General features: G+C 34.1%; 1 protein-coding gene across 2 annotated transcripts in view; it reads right to left on the bottom strand.

Moving 5' to 3' along the window:
• LOC149789452 (PX domain-containing protein kinase-like protein) overlaps positions 1-21,611 on the bottom strand; it is an 87,401-nt gene that overhangs the window by 48,335 nt on the left and 17,455 nt on the right. For both annotated transcript variants that reach the window (XM_089975546.1, XM_089975547.1), the window contains exons 4-9: positions 19,521-19,598; positions 18,844-18,917; positions 14,588-14,662; positions 7,314-7,557; positions 4,951-5,075; positions 916-1,033 (exon numbers count right to left, since the gene is read on the bottom strand). In XM_089975546.1, the coding sequence (XP_089831672.1) occupies positions 916-1,033; positions 4,951-5,075; positions 7,314-7,557; positions 14,588-14,662; positions 18,844-18,917; positions 19,521-19,598 (714 nt within the window). The remainder of the gene's footprint in view (positions 1-915; positions 1,034-4,950; positions 5,076-7,313; positions 7,558-14,587; positions 14,663-18,843; positions 18,918-19,520; positions 19,599-21,611) is intronic.

Here is a 21,611-nt window from a genome sequence, read left to right as displayed (position 1 = left end):
CTATTCATCATACCATTTAATGTACCATCATATTAAATCTATTCATCATACCATTTAATGTACCATCATATTAAATCTATTCATCAGACCATTTAATGTACCATCATATTAAATGTATTCATCATACCATTTAATGTACCATCATATTAAATCTAGTCATCATACCATTTAATGTACCATCATATTAAATCTATTCATCATACCATTTAATGTACCATCATATTATATCTATTCAAAATATACACACACACACAAGGTCACAAAATTTATGGATATCAAGAGGAAGACAAAATCTATTCTAAAATTCCAGAAACGTCCAAAATAATTATATTTATGAAAGATGGCAATAACATTTAGACCAATAGGAATAGCTATACTTGCCCTATGAAGGGGAAGGGTATATGGATTAAGACACTGCTAGGTAAAAATGGCAAAGAAATACCTCACAATTCACAAAAACTTGTACAAATGCTCAAGTAACAATGGACTGAAGGTATTATCACTCTAAGAATAGGGAGGAACAGACTGAATGCTAGGACATTTTTCCAAGAATGAATGTGAACACGTTTAAAATGCAAATGGCATCCAAAAAAATAGGACAGCTAATGCACATGAGCCTACAACATGGGAGTCAGACTAGGTCTTTATTCTTACTATCCTAGACTTTCTAGAATGTTCCATCCAATTGGAGAATTGAATTTTCTAATGTTGACAAGAGTAATTAAATCTTCGGAATGGAAAGTAAGGGAACAGTAACAGTTTATTAATTTTGTAAAAACAGATTTTCTTTTATGATGCAGCTTACTAACACACAGATGTTATCTAACGTATCTCTATAAAAATGAAGAAAAAACTTCATGTAAACACAAGAAACATTTAAAAGAAATTATAACCACCAAACCTGGAGACACTTACTAAGTTCTGCTGGGCAGGCGGGAGGGAAATTATCACAAGATTCTGACTCCAACTCTTGTCCAAACGTCATCTCATACAAAAGATGCCCAAAACAATACACATCAAACAGCTCTGTTGTCTAAAAAAGAAAAAAATACTGAAAAACAATATACATCAAACAACTCTGTTGTCTAAAAGAGAAAAACATACTGAAAAACAATATACATCAAACAGCTCTGTTGTCTAAAAGAGAAAAACATACTGAAAAATAATTGGTCTCACCTGCAAACTGCATAATATAGTAATTTCTGTCTGTCAACATTAGCTGCCCATAATTCATCTACTTTCCTGAAGACACTCATACATGTACCTGGTGAGAAGATGATCTCTCTCCACCATAAATATACAAATTAATACAATAATAGTTTGTATTACTAAATACTGTGACTACTCCTACTACTACTACAATGGCTATAACAGTTACTACTACTAGGACTGTAACAGATACTATTACAATGAACATAACTGTTACTACTACTATCATTATAACAGTTACTACCACAATGACTATAATCACTACTATTACTAGGACTATAACAGTTACTACTACAATGACTATAACAGCTACTACTACAATGAAAGTAACAGTTACTACTACTAGGACTATTAACAGTTACTACTACTAGGACTATAACAGTTACTACTACAATGAATATAAATGTTACTACTACTAGGGGTATAATAGTTACTACTACAGTGACTATAATAGTTACTACTACTGTGACTATGATGGATACTACTACTGTGACTATATCGGTTACTATTGCTAGGACTATAACAGTTACTACTACTGTGACAATAACAGTTACTACTACTGTGACTATAATGGTTACTACTACTAGGACTATAACAGTTACTACTGCAATGAATTTAACTGTTACTACTACTACTATAACACTTACTACAACAGTGACTATAATATTTACTACTACAATGAATATAACTGTTACTACTACTACTATAACAATTACTACTACAATAACAGTTTCTACTACTACTACTATATGATGACTTACTGATGACACGACTAGTATTATTTTGTTAATGATGGTGATGATGATAGCAGTTTCCTCTGTCTGTCTGTCTGTCTGTCTCTCTCTCTCTCTCTATATATATATATATACCTAGAGCCCCCCCCACCACTGTTCTCAAAATCTGTAGACAGTCAGTCTTGATATTATCGTGTTAACTGAGCAATAATATGCAGGCAGAATTTATTGATAAGCAATAAGAAAACAGTGTTTTTAAGATGTTTAGACTGCTGTTGTTTAGTAATAGAGAAAGATATAATGACAGATTCAGAGGGTTCAAAATCAAGGGGTCAAGCTATGACAAGCTATGAATCCAGATAGAAATGATCAGCAGTCTGAAGGAGTCTCAAACATTTTAGCTGCCTATTGCTTTTTTTATAAAGGGAAAATTATCTCCAGATATTTTCTCCTTTCACTTTTGTTCAGTCACTAGCATATCAACATAGATGAAAATGAAGATGTTGATGATGAGCTATAGGAAGAATTATTTATAATGGACCTGGTGATATAAATGAATTAGATAAGATGAAAACATTAGGACCTTTATGATCTGCATTTGCTCATCTTTAATGACGTGATTTTACATGTACTTTGCAACCATGTAGTAATTAAATATAATACAATCCCATATTACATGCCTGTGTTATGCAAAGAAATCACATCTTTCATTTTTTTCTTCCCAATCTTGATGACAAATGCCAGATGGAAAAAGTTAAAGAATGAAAGAATGGCTTAAAAAATTGTATTTCCATGAAGATAGTTTACAGTAATGTGTACTGAGGAAATGTGCTACATATATCACAGACTGGTATTGTGTTCATATTTAAAAATTACTGTTTGTGCTATAACACTTTGCAACAGAAGCCATAGAACATTAAATATCCTCATCTTTGTGCAAAAGAGTATTCAATCATATTAAGCTTACTCATTCAGAGTTTCAGATTAGCTGTACACCCACACCACAGCAGCATTATTATTTTGTTAGGTGCACCTGTTTTTATGTTCACTTGTCTTCTTTGTGCTGCATGGAATTCTCACAACAACTAATTTGGTCCATTAGCACTTTAATAAAAACAAGCCAGCATTTCTAAAAAAAATTATATATTTCTAACAATTTACCAGTCTTTGGCCAAAAGAAAGAAAAGTCTGTACTAATGAAATGGCATCATGGATTTCACTAGTCTTAATCACTGAGATGATTAACTTTTGTTTGGTTCAAGAAACAATCTGAAACGCTATTAATCGCATAAATTCATACTGGTTTCTTTTCTCACAAGTTGCTACCTCTATTAAAATTTTAGTGCATATTTAGGCAGTTATCTTTGTTTACACAATATTCAAAGATTTTAAAATAACATAATTTTATTTAAAATATATGAGGCTCATATAAGCTATCTCATTTTGCCAAGTTTTCAATTTAGATATAGTATTTAAAACAACAATGTCGTCAGTTAGTATTAGTAACTATCTTCCTGATTATAAAGTTACATCATTTTAAACAGATCTAGCAAGTAAAACTTTTAAATGGAAGCTAAAGTGTGCACTGAAAATGAAAAGTTAATCTCCAATTTATTCCAATGACTGCAATGGTTGTAAGACACCACAGTGGTTATTCTGCTGTACTTTGAAATGGTTGTAAGACACCACAGTGGGTATTCTGCTGTACTTTGAAATGGTTGTAAGACACCACAGTGGGTATTCTACTATGCTTTGCAATGGTTGTAAGGTACCACAGTGGGTATTCTGCTATACTTTGCAATGGATGTAATGCACCATGGTGGGTATTCTGCTATGCTCTGCAATGGTTGTAAGACACCACAGTGGGTATTCTGCTATGCTTTGCAATGTTTGTAAGACACCACAGTGGGTATTCTGCTATGCTTTGCAATGGTTGTAAGACAATGTGATGGTTGCAACTATAGCAGAGTCACAACGTTACAATCATCTTAATGGGTTCCTATTAAAATAATTATGCAATGCAATAATGGCAATTTAGTGTAACAATAAGACGTTTTGTATGTTATACTAAATGGAACTGATAGTTGCAAGGCGGCATTTCACTACCTTGTGAACATTCTAATATTCACTTCTGTTTTGTTTGATTTTAATCAATTTTTTTAATAATCTTAATCATATTTACTAATACAATTCTTCTCAATATGGGTTCACACAAGTTTAAAGATGAACAGACTTTCAGTATTATTTTTTTCAGCTTATGGCCCTGACTGACTTGGAACACCTGAGAACATGGTTTGTAAATGTTCAAGCATTCACCTTGTTTTATTTAAATCCATAGTAATATCTTGGGTTATCTCAACTTCAAGATTCTGCCCATATTTAACTAAATGCCCATGGCTGACAGTATATTTACACAATTCCCTCAGTACACAGTTCTGAAGCATTCAGCAGTGGAGGGCAGGAAACAATTATCATTACTGTTTAAAGGAAAAACTGCATATAAAAGTCCAGAAAATATCATTAATATTTAAACCTGTTCAATAAGATTCAAAAAAAAATAATTCTTAGGAAATAGAATGCAAGTTAAAAGGGCTCCTTAAAAAACTGCTGATTTGGCAAGATGTTATGTGGATAAAATTAATCTGTCAGAAAAACCAATGATTCATAATAAAATCTGAATATTTCAAACAATCCACATACATGTAAGAAATCCAGCAGGTGAGAACAATCTGTATATGACATCAAGGATTGGGGCTCAACAAACCAGTGACTAGTTTTCTGAATTCTATCAAAACTAGCACAGTATTGTACAGACAACTGTTGTTTATCTATACTCTTTGAGAGACAGATTTGGTCCAGGTAAATGAAGGTATGGATATAAATTGTAATAAAGAACTAATTATAAGCATATAGAGATGGATGAGTCACAAATGTGGATAATAAGTGAATAGATTTCAGTATTTTACGGTAAAAATTTTGAAATGTGAACAGGCATTGCTCAACTTACCTTGATTTTTTTAAATTGCACAACAAAGTTTCTGTAGTAAGATGGAACACCTAGCAGCCAGTTTTCTGTATCTAGCAAGTAGGCATTCCTGCCTTCCAATAAAACATTTCCTGCATGAAGATGACCTAATAAAAAAGAAAGGAGACATTTACAAGTTGGATTATGTTTTTGACAATACTTTAAGATAAAATGTATTAAAGAAATCTATGGCAGGTCATTGGAAGCCTTTGCATACTGCTGAGATCATATATGGTTTGCTTCATTCAAACATTTGCCAGAATATGAAGGAAGTGTTTATGCCCAAGAGCAAAAGACAAGATTTTACACAATTACATGTACATGTATCAAACCAGCCAAACAAGCATACTTATCAAAGAATTATGGATATCAGAAAGGAGCTGTCAAAACTTTATATAGTCATAAATATCAAAAAATTATGGCTATTGGAAAGAAGTCAAGGCTTACAGTTATCTATAGATAATGAGTATCAGAAATGAGAAGTCAAAGCATTATATTGTCATAATTATTCATAATTATCTAAGAATTATGAATATCTGAAAAATGTCAATGCTTTATAGTGTCATAATTATCTAAGAATTATGGACATCTGAAAGGAGATGTCAAAGTTTTATATAGTCATGAGTGCTGTATACTGATTATAAAATTTGTCAGTTTACATGATACGATTTTCTCCTTTGAAAATATCTGATTTAATGTTTAATATGGAACATTATCCTATTTATCCTTACTGTACAATGAATGAATGATGGACTAATTAGGCAAAGAGGATTAATGTCAAAAATTTTACCATACTTTGAAGAAGAACAAAACACAAAAAGCCCATTTACTGTCTCACCTGCTAGATCACAGTAGCATAATAACAAATGACTGAACATGAGATCTAGATCTCTGATCGTTTAACCACCATATTCCTCTGTTAATAGGTGACAAATCTGACAACAATACATAAATAAAAGCACAGTAGCTTCATATGGTTCTTAACAATTTACCCTAGAAAAGGAAAGGTACAATTCACCATGTGACACTGACTTTTGATGTCTGGATCAATCATCCAGAAGGATGTGCCAAGTAGACTGGTGAATCTGGTTGTTGACACTTAATGCAATTTCTCCTCATCCCAAAAAAGTCTAAGACCATGTGACCATGACTACTGATTTGTTGACCTCTACACCCCATAATATTTTTATCCCATAGTACACATGTTTACCCTGAAAACAATTCAATTATGGCAATAACAGATAGCACTAAAATGCAAAATTGCTCTCTGTAACTATGACCTTCCACATCTTTGCCATCAATGTCAAGGAAATATTCCTCCCCTTCCTAATGTGCTTGTATGCATTACAAGATGATGAAAACAGGAAATCCTGCCCTTTGAATAATGAAAAGTAGATGCTTGATGTATATTTGAACATAGTGACTGCTCTCATCTTTTTTACAATTTGGCACATATGAGAAAAAAATCACATGATCATCTATGATGACAAAGATTTGACACATTTCAGGTATTTAATGAACAAAGCAGAAGTAAATTTATTTTGACCAGTCTTATGCAACTGAGTTATTTTATTCTAATAAATATATAATTATATATATAATTATATATATATAATTATTGCAAACTGCATAAAAAATATGGCATCAGAGCTGTTAGACAGATAGCCAAGCAGGTCCTAGGTAGTATGGCCGTTTCTTTTAATGGTGCAATTATTTTTTAAAAAGGAAGGAAGTTAGAATGGATGGACAGATTAATTCATTCAAAAGTCAACAGTCTGGTATCTGAGCTGTTAGGCATATAGTCAAGCAGTTCCTAGGTAGCTAGGTAGGTTCTAGTTGAATGGTACTGTGAATAATATGATGAATGGATGTCTCTGGCTGGACAGACAATCAAACAGACAGATTAATTCATTCATAAGTCAACAGGCTGGTATCTTAGCTGTTAAATAGGTAGCTAGGTAGGTCTTGGTCAGCTAGGTTGATTTGTGTTGAATGGTACAATAAATAATATGAATGGACAGACAGACAGCTAGATATATAGATAGGTGGACAAATAGTTACATCTTAAAACCATATCTGATCTCAGCAGTAATATAAACAGACCAATCCAGTACATGACATCACACCAATCACTGTGGTGCCTATTCAAACACTGTATTTCAATACTAAATTTGAATAATATTACTAATAAAGCTTCAAATGTGCTTTAATTATATATGATTTGGAAGAAAAAGAATGGATGGAGAACAAAACCAATGATCATTACAGCACACTATGAATGCAAAGTAAGAATGTTATCTTGAAAAGTTTTAAACAACATAAATGTGTGACACTAAGAAACTCACAATAAGGTAATCCTTTATCATGCAAACAATTCAAAGTCTCCAGAATCTGTCGACCAACAGTCTTTATCACAGTTACATCAAAATCATTCTGTAATTTGGAATTGCCATACTTCTTGAGATATGGGTTTTTTGGTTTACACTTGCATATCAAATCACGTAGTGTTCCCTTCTCAAAGAATGGACGAATAACAAGGCCTCCATTTTCATTCGCTGTGGAGAGTAATAATGTCTGAATATTGGGATGCTGAAAAAGAAAGAAAAATCTTAAAGTGTTAACAAATGGTAATGCAATCTTGAAAATTTAAATAGAGGCTGAACTGAAGAGATGACAATATATAATAATTCTCTTTGCATTAGGTGAATATATCTTAGCTCATGGTCACTGGCAAAAATATGGCTTTCCCTCAATATAATGATGTTTCCCTCAATATAATGACGTTTCTCTCAATATAATGACATTTCCCTCAATATAATGTTTCCCTCAATGTAATGATGTTCCAGAAACTATAGAAGGCCAGAGATGTATATTGAGCTAATTATCAAAACATTGCTGAAAATCTTTAATTAAATCTTTAATCTTTATCAAACAGCTTTGAGGATGATGAAGCTACTTTCACTAGCAAAGTGAGAGCTGCATCTTATTTCCTACTAATGTGGGTTTGACAAAAAGTGCACACATTATAGGTGAGGTCCTACTATACTAGACTCATTACAAGCAATATGTTAATAACAGAAAGTGTGCCCATTATGGATGAGATAGGTTTATAGAAGGCTAACAACAAGAAATGTGTTAATGAGTCCAGTGCATGCAAAACACTGGTATACTGATGTGATATCACTTGATAAATGTATAAAATAAATCCAATAATTAATACATGATTAAATAAATGATGAAGCAATTTAAACAAAAATTTACCAGTAAAATGGAAATAATTTGCATTTCTGTGTTATTGTGAGAATAAATGTACTACAATGGATAAGCTTAATTAAAGCTTAGTTTTTAGTTTCTCTGTACTTATTGCCTTTTGTATAAATGTCAGAACTTTATCATGCAGTTTTAATATAAATGAAAGTAAGGAAACACGAAAGTTAGAACTTAAATGTATATAGTACAAAAACAGAAAAGAAACTAACAACTTTAACATCAGGGTCAAGTAAGATTTATTTTAGTACTGAACAATCTTTTCACTATCTTAAATGAAAGTCATCATTTGTATAACAAGCAGTATGGTTAGCACCAATAATACCAAAAATATAAAATAGACTTCAGACTCAAATGCTGCGCAGGCAGTCCTAAACTGAGGCTCTAAAGCAAATTCCTGGTCTACAGCATTACACAAAATTAATTTTTACACAGAAAATACTGTAGTATCGGAACATTTTGTGGCAGATCAATTCTCATGGATTTCACTGTCATCCTGAACCAAAACATTTAAAGACCCCACAAAAATTATCCACATCTGATGAGGAAATCTCACATACACACATCTATCTGATTAGGACATCCCACACACACATCCATCTGATGAGGACATCCCACACACACATCTATCTGATTAGGACATCCCACACACACATCTATCTGATAAGGACATCCCACACACACATCCATCTGATGAGGACATCGCCCCCACATCCATTTGATGAGGACGTCCCACACACACACATCCATCTGATGAGGACATGCCCCCCACATCCATTTTCTTACATTGTTTCTTTGTTAAATATTAATAAAGCTACTAGTATTTTATAAATCAACATCAATACTGTAGCAGTAATAAAATATACAGCTTTTACATATGTTTGTTTAATTTTAACATTCTGAATAAAAAGAATTATAAATAAAATATCTGGTAGCTATAATTTCCACTTGCTGCCTTAAATTGATATGTAACATAACTAAGGATAGGGAAGAGAAAAAAATGCATAATGTATTCAAATACAAGTAATACTAAAAATGAAAGAATAATTAAAAAAAATACTAGTATAAGAAAATATAATACTTATTGAAAATAGATCCTTCAGCCGAGTACAACAGTTACTGTTGTTGAAATATGTAAATCCTCCTGAAAGCATATTTCATTTTATTCGTGTATTTTAATCCAAAAAATAATAAGCCTGTAAAATACCACTGCTTGAAGCACTATTATGTTTATACACAAATTACAGCGTAGTATTAAAACTCAAAATTCACTGATTTTCAGACTAAAGCCACTATATCAACATCGTATCAATCAAGTCTCATGGTGCATGTACATATAAATGCTCGCCAGGTAAATAATCCCCAAATTGCTATATTAAACAAGTTCACCTTTTTCTGAACCACTGATAATTAGGTCAATCTTTCACTTACTGTTGAGTGAGCTGGATTTATCTATTCAGGTGGCAGGAATAATGAGGAGGCTGTCCTTGTCTGGTTCACTAATACAGTGCAATGACTGTCACCAATAACAGCCTCCTTTTCTGAGACGGATTCCATGACCTGTTTAGCATACCAGTTGTTGAAGTGTGGTTTTAATTCCTCTTTTTTCTCTTTGTTTATTGTCAAGTCTAGTGGTTGAAGCTGGTCTGTACATGAGGCATTCACAAACAAATGAGTGATTCCAGTCTTTCTATTTAGTTAGCATCTTTGCAGGGGCCAGAGTGGCCGAGTGGTCTAAAGCGCTCTCAGTTACGGATCACTGCCATCTCACCTCTGTCTGCATCGGTTCGAGTCTCAAATTCAGCCAATGTGGGTATGTGAGAAAGCTTGCCTGTAGCTTCTCACAGGTCGGTGGTTCTTTCCAGGTTTTCCCAGGTTCTTTCTCTACCATTAATACTGGCCGCCATGTATAGCCTATCGTGTGCTGAAAAATGGCTTCAAACCCCACAACAACAACAACAGCATCTTTGCACTTTGGAGGTATCAGCTTCCTAATATGTCAAGCACTCAGAAGAATAATAGATGGTGCAAATGATTGATCATGATGAGTGTTTTATTTGTGCTCAAAGAAGTGGAAATATTGTTTTAGTGTTGTTAGTTCTACTGGCTTTCAGTGATGTTATTTGCTTGAACAAAACACAGCTTAAGTACTGAACTTGTCAGATCTTTGATTTGCACTCTTACATGTGGTAGCAGTTGGTTTAAAATATTCAAGTTACCAGTGTTTGTGTTGGCATAGTTTTATTTTGGGTATTTGTAGAGTTTAAACCACAAAATTACAGTAATACCTCGTGCATTTGCGCTTCTGGATTCGCGAATTCACGGATTCGAGAAATTTTCATTGGTACCCTCTACGTACATGTTTTCTTTATTTTATTGACTTGTACCTTCGTTATATGACTTCTGTGACATATGAAGTTTACCTAGTTTACCTTCCTGACAATGACAAAAGAAAACATCAGTCATTAAGTTTACAGTCCCATTCATTACTTGGTTTTACCTTACTGCGAGTGCAAAAGAAAACGGCAGCCAATGAATTAGTATAGGGGTAATATTAGTACATGTATACATGTACCGTACTGTAAATGTGCTAGTGTGGCAAATACCCATTAGGCGATACTGTACTCTATTTTTACGTCAACCATTTATTTCTCTTTTTAAGGGTAATGTATTAAGCTAACTTTTAAATGAAATTAAAGTGCTTTGGGAGCATGATTTGGGTCATATTTAGGGTTTAAACCCTAGAAATAAGCATTTATTAGCATTTTCAGTGACCGTACCAAACATTCGCGATTCCTCCTGATCCATGACTGGTTCTGGAACCTAACCTCCCGAATGTTCAAGGTATTACTGTAAATATCTACCAATATGCAAACTTTGATAGGCATGAATTTAAGTACCCATGAAAATGTAATTTTCACAAAAATGACAAAATTAGGCCCATGAAAATAAATGATACTACAGTATATGCTAAAATTTTAAATGTCTCCACATGATACAGATGCCCATGGCAATATAATGCAAGTGAAGGGCAAATTTTTGAGTCAAACGGAGGCTATATCTCTGTACAATATTACTGGAAACAGATTAAAGCCAAATTTGACCCAGGCCTCCCTAATGTAATGCCTCCCATCAAATTTAGTTCAATCCACAAAGCCTTTCAAATATTACCAAATGGAAACTGAAAAGCAAATTTCTATCTCAAAGAAGGACTATAACTCCACACAAAATTTAGCCAAAAATGGTGAAATTCAAACCTAGCCTTGGTCTTGTGATTATGGAACCTCATAAAAAATTTGATCTCAGTCCATGAAATTCTTATACAGTTAATAAGCAGAATGAGAAATGAAAACAAAAAGTCAAACAGGGGCCATAATACCATCAAATTTTGCCAGAAAGTGGTTGAAACTGAACCTGACCCAAGCCTTCTTAACGTAAAGCCCTGTAAAAGTTTGGTTTCAATCCATGAAACCTTTAAAAAGTTCTTGAGTGTAAATTAAGGTGTAAAGTTCAAAGTCAAAATTTTGCTGCCAAAAGACCAAATCAAACTTGACCTAGGTTTTCTTAATGTTAAGCCCCATGCCAAATTTGGTTTTAACAATAGCATAGTATACTTACTTAACAAAAACAGAAGTCAGAATTTCATCAAACAGTGGCCACAGCTCTGTAAAATGTTCATAAAAAAAACAACAAAAATCAAACTTAACCTATGTCATCTTAATGTAATACCTCATACCAAGTTTGGTTTCATTTCATGAAAGCCTTTAAAAAAAAGTCATGTGAAAGAAATGGAGCACAAAGTTAAGGCTGATGGGGCCATAACATCATAAAACTTTGCAGGAAAAATCAGCTTTCATCTCAGTCTTCTGAATGTTAAACCTCATGCAAAATTTGATTTTAATCCATTATGTCTTTTGAAAGATATGGGTAACATTATATATGATGTGTCCACAGATATGGTGGGAACACAAAATTTATGAAATAATAAATACCTCAGTGTGCTTGAAAAGCATGCAAATTAACGAAAGTTATGAACGGAGTTTGAAGTATGCTACTAGTCATCTTGCATATGTATGTATTAAACAATGAAACCTTCTAAAGTGGACAATGCATATAAATGAGACCTGCAAAAAAGGAACACTTTATGATTCCCTTTTCAAAAGCACACCAGCATATTTCACCTTGATATAAACTTGTTTATATAGGAACACAAATATGTTATCCCTTGTCTGTCTTTCATAGACTGGTTTCACTATGTTGTAAAATCTCAATGAATTAGACTATTTTTATCAGAATGGTTCAGTATCTACATAATTTTCTGGAGCAGATTTTCTTTATTATTCCTCAAATCAACTAAATACTCCAAATAACCACTTATCTATGTGAAAGGGATTGAAACAGAAGTGTATGGTTCTCTTTATCCTTTGCAAGACAGGTAACAAATGTGTGTCAGTCAGGATGTTCTTTGGCTTCCACCAAGTCCCCTCTTGGGTACATTTTCCATCCAATTTGTCTTTATCAAGTTCTTTTGTTCTTAATACTTCCTTTACTGTCTCTACAAAAGCAATATTAGTTGAATTTGACAGAAACTTGTACTGAAAGAAAATTTCTTGAGAAGGGAGCAGAAACTTGCATTGGAAAAAAATTGAGATGGTGACCTGGAGCAAGTCCATATTATTTTATACCAACTACATGAACTATCATCATGTGAACGACTATCTAACATAAACATTTAAGTTTTGTATTGACAAAATTTCAACTGAGAAGAAACTGACAAAGAAAAAGAATAGAAATATGTTTAAAGGGCATGCCCACCACAAATATGGCACAATTAAAGAAACCTTGACTCAAGATGCAATGTGCATTTTAAATCAAACTGGTAAAGTTTAGTAAAAGATGTTGACTGAAATAAAGATAAAGTTTAAAATTTACTAAGGCTTTTTTGCTATAAGTTCAGTTTTGCTTGGCACCCCTGCCAGGGTATAGGCTGCCCACAAAAGATCGCAAGAGGCTTCTGTCCTGTTCCATCCCCTCGAGCTGATTCCAGGTGTGACTCATCTTAGTGATGTCCACCTCAAGGTCGCTTTGCCAAGTGTTTCTTGGTTGGCCCCTTCTCCACTAGCCTTGAGGGTTCCACCTCAATGCCTGTCTGGTAATGTTGGTTGGTGGCCTACATAGTGTATGTCCTATCCAACCCCACCTTCTCTTGATATCTTCCTCTACCAGAAGCTGCGAGGTTCTCAGCCACAGGTTGGTGTTGCTGATGGTGTCTGCACAGCAGAACTGAAGAATTCTTCTTAGGCAGCTGTTGATGAAGGTCTGAACTCTCTTTATGGTCAACTTGGTGATTCTCCAGGTCTCTGCTCCATACAGTAGGACTGACTTCACATTGAAGTTGAACAGTCTGATCTTGGTAGTCAAGGAAATTTCTTTGGAGCTCCAGATGTTCTTGAGCTGTATGAAAGCTGCTCTCACCTTTCTGATCCTTACCTTGACATCCGCATCTGTGCCACCCTGCTGGTTGATAATGCTGCCCAGGTATGTGAAGGACTCCACCTCTTCCAGCAGTGTGACTGGGTTGTTACTGACATAATTGATCTTGAGGATCTTGGTCTTGTCTTTGTGGATGTTGAGGCCAACCTGTGTTGATGTGGCTGCCAGTACATCAGTCTTGTCCTGCATTTGCTGCTGACTATGGGACAAGAACGCTATGTCATAGGCAAAGTCCAGGTCCTGAAGTTGACTCCACCATGTCCACTGGATCCCATTTCTCCACCCATTGGTGGATGTCTTCATAATCCAGTTGATGGCAAGAAGGAAGAGAAACAGTGACAGCAAGCAGCCTTGCCTCATGCCAGTCTGCACTAAGAAGCTGTCTGTGTGCTGTCCTGCATGAATGACTCTGCAGGACATTCCATCATAAGTGTTCTTGATCAGGTTCACCAGCTTGGTTGGGATGCCATAGTGGCGGAGAAGTTTCCAGTGTGTCTCTCATTCTATGCTGTCATTTCGATATTAGGCTACAGCAAAATTTTGTTAAAATCCATTTTATAATTTCTCTTAAAGTTATTTTCAGTAAGCTGAAATAAAATGGATGGACATAGGTAATGCAATATGTCTCTCCATACAGTACAAAATAAAAGGGAATACCTTGGCAAATGTACAAAAAGGGCACTGTTATTATGCTGTCATAATATCTGCGCACTGTGCTCTGACATACCCATCTATCTCTCAGTTGTCAAATCTGTCATACAGAATCTTAATCTTGGAGAAAGATGTGCCTACCATCACTGTCACAAAGGTGATGTCCATGTCTCAACATCTGGTAATGTAAATAAAAACAAAATCCTACCTGTATGGACTGCAATACTTTCATGAGAGCTGTCAATTCTTTGTCTGGTAAATATTTATAGGGCCCATAGTCACACTGCAAAAAGAATGAATTGAATCAAGTCAAGATGCTTGCTGACACAGGTCTTCTTGAAAGACAGATGTTTGGCAGCCATTGTTTCAAAACCTCTATTCCCGTGATAGAGAAATAAATGATATTATTAATAGTAATGCTTTCTTTCAAGACATCTGCTTGAAATATCTGAGTTATCTGATTTTACTACAAAATGGTAATACAATGATGCTGAATAGGAACAAGAAAAAGAAAATAATGACATCAACATGCTCACATTATTCATACAAAAATAATAAAATGTTAATTTCAGTGAAACACAATTTAGTTTTCTTTTCTTTCTGGGACAGAACTGGAATACTAAGTTTTCAAATGAATATACAATGAACTACTCTGTACCTCATTTGTTGACAAAAATATTCCTCGAGGACACAATGAGCTCATAGTAATTTAGTAATTGTGTTCCAAATTGGGGGAGTTTTGTGCACAATGAATACACTAAATTATTATATCTGTTGATGCTTTATATGTAACCTTTCACGCACTTACATCTGATCAGTTTTAGATAATTTTCATTTTGAAGTTGCCAACTTGACAAGTTTTCAAATTACAGACATGCAAAAGCAGAAGTTTTAGATGGAAAGCTACTGTACACCTGCTTTAAATCTGTTTTGTGCTATTCATTTTACTAAGCAAGAAAGGGCAACTGTCCACAATATTAATAGGATACCCTTGAAGGGGCCAATGCTCTGTGAGTATATGAATTTCTTTTAATCGAGTGTTGAAACCATATTTATCAGCAATAACACAATTTTCATATTAGCTACTGTGGCTGAGTTATTGAATGTCGGACTGGCACCATATTCAAGCAGATATCATTATCAGAAGTCTTTTGCTGAAAAACACGTCAATATGACCATTCATTAACAACAGCAAGTTTTTCAACACAGTCATCATGGCATCCATATTTAATGTACAACTGACACCGTGATCTAGAACCAACAAGATATCATAAGAAGTCTACTGGCGAAAACTCCATGTTGATATAACCATCCATTTGGGAGTAAAGATATTAATATCTTCAAGATGGCTACCATGGCAACCATAATAAAGGTCAAATGGCATCATTTTCATTTAGAACCAACCAGACACCACGACAACTCTTCTGATAAAACTTCATGCCAAAATACTTTCTATTTAAGAATTGTGATAAAATGTTTTTCAATACAGACACCATGGTGGCCATTTTCAACATCTGATCAGCAACACTTTAAATCAGGTCCAACATGACATTAGAAGAAGTCTTCTGCTAAAAATCTTATGCTGATATGAGGAGTAAGAATAATGTCCTCTGACTGGCACCATTTTCATTTAGAACCAACTAGAAGTCATTACATGTCTTCTAGTGAAAACCCTGTGTCAGTATGATTTTCTGTTCATGAGTAGTAGTGGTAACAAGATTTTTAAGATGGCCACATCAGTGGTGGCAACACTGGATGTCAGATCATTACCATTATAATTTATGATTAACTAGACATGATTTAGAAGGCTATTAGTGGTAACCCCATGCCAACATGACCATCCATTCAGGAGTAGAATTGATAAGATTTTCAAGAAGGACAGTGTAGCAACATATTTGACACTGGATTCGAAACTGTTTAAGCATGAGTCATCCTCCCTAATTAGCATTATTATTTTGATACAGATGTAGTGTGCATGTGTGTGTGTTTGTAGAATTTTCAATGTTCATATTATTCAAACATGTGCCATGTCCAACTTTTATCTAATTCTTTTCAAGTGACTTATAAATATATAATTATATGCAATATTAAGTTATTCATATGTGCAATATAACAGAATATACTCGCTTATAAGTCAATTACAACTGCAAACAACACAGACCTTGATCTGCCATTACATACTGCATTAGCAGATCAGGGTCTATGTTGTTTGTTGGACTGTTTATTCCTAACAAACTGCTGGGATCCAGATTTGCCAGTACATTATTCAACATACAGATCTGGATCTATACAGTCTGCAGTTGAACTCGACCTGTAAGCAAGTATAGATGGTATGTCTCTCAGATTCATATGAGATAGTAATGTAAGTAACAAAACAATGAAACAATGCATGATTTTCTAGTAAGTATTTGAAGTAGTGACTTACATACCCAAGATAGCATCAGTAACAAAACAATGAAACAATGCATGATTTTCCAGTAAGTATTTGAAGTAGTGACTTACATACCCAAGATAGCATCAGTAACAAAACAATGAAACAATGCAAGATTTTCTAGTAAGTATTTGAAGTAGTGACTTACATACCCAAGATAGCATCAGTAACAAAACAATGAAACAATGCAAGATTTTCTAGTAAGTATTTAAAGTAGTGACTTACATACCCAAGATAGCATCAGTAACAAAACAATGAAACAATGCATGATTTTCTAGTAAGTATTTGAAGTAGTGACTTACATACCCAAGATAGCATCAGTAACAAAACAATGAAACAATGCATGATTTTCTAGTAAGTATTTAAAGTAGTCACTTACATACCCAAGATAGCATCAGTAACAAAACAATGAAACAATGCAAGATTTTCTAGTAAGTATTTGAAGTAGTGACTTACATACCCAAGATAGCATCAGTAACAAAACAATGAAACAATGCATGATTTTCTAGTAAGTATTTGAAGTAGTGACTTACATACCCAAGATAGCATCAGTAACAAAACAATGAAACAATGCAAGATTTTCTAGTAAGTATTTGAAGTAGTGACTTACATACCCAAGATAGCATCAGTAACAAAACAATGAAACAATGCATGATTTTCTAGTAAGTATTTGAAGTAGTGACTTACATACCCAAGATAGCATCAGTAACAAAACAATGAAACAATGCATGATTTTCTAGTAAGTATTTGAAGTAGTGACTTACATACCCAAGATAGCATCAGTAACAAAACAATGAAACAATGCATGATTTTCTAGTAAGTATTTGAAGTAGTGACTTACATACCCAAGATAGCATCAGTAACAAAACAATGAAACAATGCAAGATTTTCTAGTAAGTATTTGAAGTAGTGACTTACATACCCAAGATAGCATCAGTAACAAAACAATGAAACAATGCAAGATTTTCTAGTAAGTATTTAAAGTAGTGACTTACATACCCAAGATAGCATCAGTAACAAAACAATGAAACAATGCAAGATTTTCTAGTAAGTATTTGAAGTAGTGACTTACATACCCAAGATAGCATCAGTAACAAAACAATGAAACAATGCAAGATTTTCTAGTAAGTATTTGAAGTAGTGACTTACATACCCAAGATAGCATCAGTAACAAAACAATGAAACAATGCAATTTTCTAGTAAGTATTTGAAGTAGTGACTTACATACCCAAGATAGCATCAGTAACAAAACAATGAAACAATGCAAAATTTTCTAGTAAGTATTTGAAGTAGTGACTTACATACCCAAGATAGCATCAGTAACAAAACAACGAAACAATGCATGATTTTCTAGTAAGTATTTAAAGTAGTGACGTACATACCCAAGATAGCATCAGTAACAAAACAATGAAACAATGCATGATTTTCTAGTAAGTATCTGAAGTAGTGACTTACATACCCAAGATAGCATCAGTAAGAAAACAATGAAACAATGCAAGATTTTCTAGTAAGTATTTGAAGTAGTGACTTACATACCCGAGATAGCATCAGTAACAAAACAATGAAACAATGCAAGATTTTCTAGTAAGTATTTGAAGTAGTGACTTACATACCCAAGATAGCATCAGTAACAAAACAACGAAACAATGCAAGATTTTCTAGTAAGTATTTAAAGTAGTGTTGCTGTTGTTGTTGTAGGGTTTAATGCCATTTTTCAGCACACGATAGGCTATACATGGCAGCCAGTATTAATGGTGGAGGAAGAATCTGGGAAAACCCTGGAAAGAACCACCGACCCTCAAGAAGCTACTGGCAAGCTTTCTCACATACCCATATTAGCCGAATCCAAGACTCAAACCTACACAAACAGAGGTGAGATGGCAGTTATCCATAACGGAGAGCGCTTTAGACCACTCGGCCACTCGGGGCCCCTTTTGAAGTAGTGACGTACATACCCAAGATAGCATCAGTAACAAAACAATGAAACAATGCAAAATTTTCTAGTAAGTATTTTGAAGTAGTGACTTACATACCCAAGATAGCATCAGGCGAACCTTAGGCTGATCTACTGGTTTAATCTGAATGTAAGTTTTGCGCAGTCTCCAACCTGTCAAAAATAGAAAAATGAACAAATTGCATTATATCTCATTGTTTGAGAAATGAACAAATTGGACCTTGTAATCTTACTACATATATTACAATTTTACTATATATGAGGTCCATTCTTATATGTAAATACCTTGTTGATGGCTGAGTATCAAAGACACAATACAACATATTAAATACTCAAATGACCTATGGACAAGTCATGGTCATTGACCAATTAGAATGCAAGCCAACTGGCAGTTGTTATGTAATCACCACTGTACAACGTGTTTGTCCAACTGGCTGAAATTTGATACATGGCCATTTCTGCTCATGTAGCATGAACTAATTCATGTGACTATTTATTTCCTTCTTTTTAGCCACATTTTTCCAAAATTTCCAAAATTAACAATTTTCTCAACACTGCTGTTAAAATGTATTTGTATATTTTCAAGAAGTGCAGGTGAAATACCAATAACAGGCAGGTGAAATGCTAGGTAAGGCACACGAAATGCCTATGTAAGGCAGGTGAAATACCTATGTAACGCTGGTGAAATACCTATGTAACGCAGGTGAAATACCCGTATCAGGCAGGTGAAACACCTATGCAAGGCACATGAAATACCTATATCAGGCAGGGCTTCTATCACCTCCCACTTCTTCTCTGACCTCAGAATCATGGATACATGCTGCAGGGAAATTTCTAAAGAAAATTTTAAAGAAAGAACAAAAGTAGTGATTTTAAATGTACATAATATTCAACTACAGAATATTACAAAATGATCTACAATAATGAAAAATTCTTAACTTTACATGCTTTGAAGGTGAGGTAATTTCAAAACTGAGAAAACATTTTACCAACTAAACTTTCACGCGAGATAGAATCTGCGCAGATCTCTACAGACTTTATTTTTGAGACTTGGTCTTTCATTTCTCACCAACTCCACTGCCAAAATTGTTTTCTAGAGATCTCCACATATCTACCATTCTCAACGAGCCTTGCACAAATTTCTTTAAGAAAAAAAGGTTTGAAACAAGTCCATAACATTTTATACCTTATTTTGAAATTCAAGCCACCAGTCCCTATAGTCATGGAACTGTTCAATCATAAAATCTAGATTCAGGTTCAATTTATTTTTATAAAAAATTGATCTTCTTTAATTCACTAAATGAAAGGTTAGAAATAAGAAAACTCAAGAGAATTCCTGTAAGGCTGACTTAATGCCAAAGTTCAACTAGTTTTTAATTTACTGTTTTTAGTCTGGGTTAATTATAGACCATAAACCTGAATAGTGGTGGTTGTTGTTGTTGTTGTTGTTATGGGTTTAATGACATTTATCAGAATTTAATAGGCTATACATGGCAACCAGTATATTTGGTGGAGGAAAAACCCAGGAAAAAAAACCCAGGAAGCTACTCGCAAGCTTTCTCACATACAGTACCCACTATTATTATATGCTCATTATTTTTCCCGTTAACTTTACATTGTCAGAATCGTTCAGTATTCCCCGATACACATATAGCATTCAAGTGCATAAAGGAACTACTTTCTATTGTAAACAAACAATGGACGCAGACGCTAGCACTTTTGATTTGTACACAAATCATGTACACTCGCGTAAGATGCTCTTTACGTTGTGGTTGTTTGAATTTGTTTCTGAATGAACTAAAACAGATGTTTCGTGGACTGCCACATACCAGCTGCTTTTGGCACATTCTGCGTTGATAAAATGTTTCGGATTTAGGCTAGCTACAGTATATAACAAAGGCAAGATAAGGTCCTCACAAATAACATACAAGTGACAAGTCATATACTCTCTTCTTTAGCTGGTGATAAGAATGGCAAAATAAAATATAGTTACAGTTTTACATCCTGAATTTCCTCAAAATGTATTTTCCTAATTCTGCAAATCCAAATTACATCAGCCATGTCATAGGTTCTCAATCTGGATTACACATTTCAAAATTGTACTGTAATTTCGATGATCAGTGCAATTACATCCTCCTTACTGCACTCAAAATGAAATAAGCATTCAATTCCATAGCGTCTTTTTGATAATTGCAACTGAAAGACTTCATATTTTCCCCACATTATGATTTCAAACATTCAATGACAGAAACAGAAACACATTTGCAGACAACAACACGCTTCTCCCTAGCTTCAATCTCATGTATTTCATGTAGAATCGTCACATACAAATCTAGTCCATAATCACGAAATTTCATAGAATCGAGAAAAATACCAAAATCTATTCATTCCAGATCAAATGGAAAAGTTACTGCAATGCAGATTCATTCACAATATGACTCCAACTTTCAATTTTAACTAGACACGCCATTTTCTTTCGAAAGTTATGTCGAGTGCGCGATTAAGTTCAAATTTATCTGGGTGGAGTTATGTGCGCAGTAATAATGTTGATTTGTGCAATGATGAATATGCACTTGTGTATTTAGTTTGGAATGTGGCAGACATTCATTTACATTGTTTCTTGTAGTGTATTTTGTTTATATAATTAAACCTTAGGTAGAATAAAAAAATGAGCATATAATAAAAAAGTTACTGCATTTGTATGGGAAAATATGAACTTGTTTTGTCGGAAGGATATACTGCACTCCCAAGGTCTTGCAGTATTCCATCCCAAAACTTGTTCATATTTTCCCATACAAATGCAGTAACCTATAAAACCTCTATGGTATTCTTAGTAGAATGTAGTGG

The sequence above is a fragment of the Sinohyriopsis cumingii genome, chromosome 11 (genome assembly GCF_028554795.1).
Source record: "Sinohyriopsis cumingii isolate HCF-2022 chromosome 11, ASM2855479v2, whole genome shotgun sequence".
In the NCBI taxonomy this organism is placed as follows: domain Eukaryota; kingdom Metazoa; phylum Mollusca; class Bivalvia; order Unionida; family Unionidae; genus Sinohyriopsis; species Sinohyriopsis cumingii.
The sequence above is the reverse complement of the archived record's forward strand: the minus strand, read 5'-3'. Positions and strand labels throughout refer to the sequence as shown.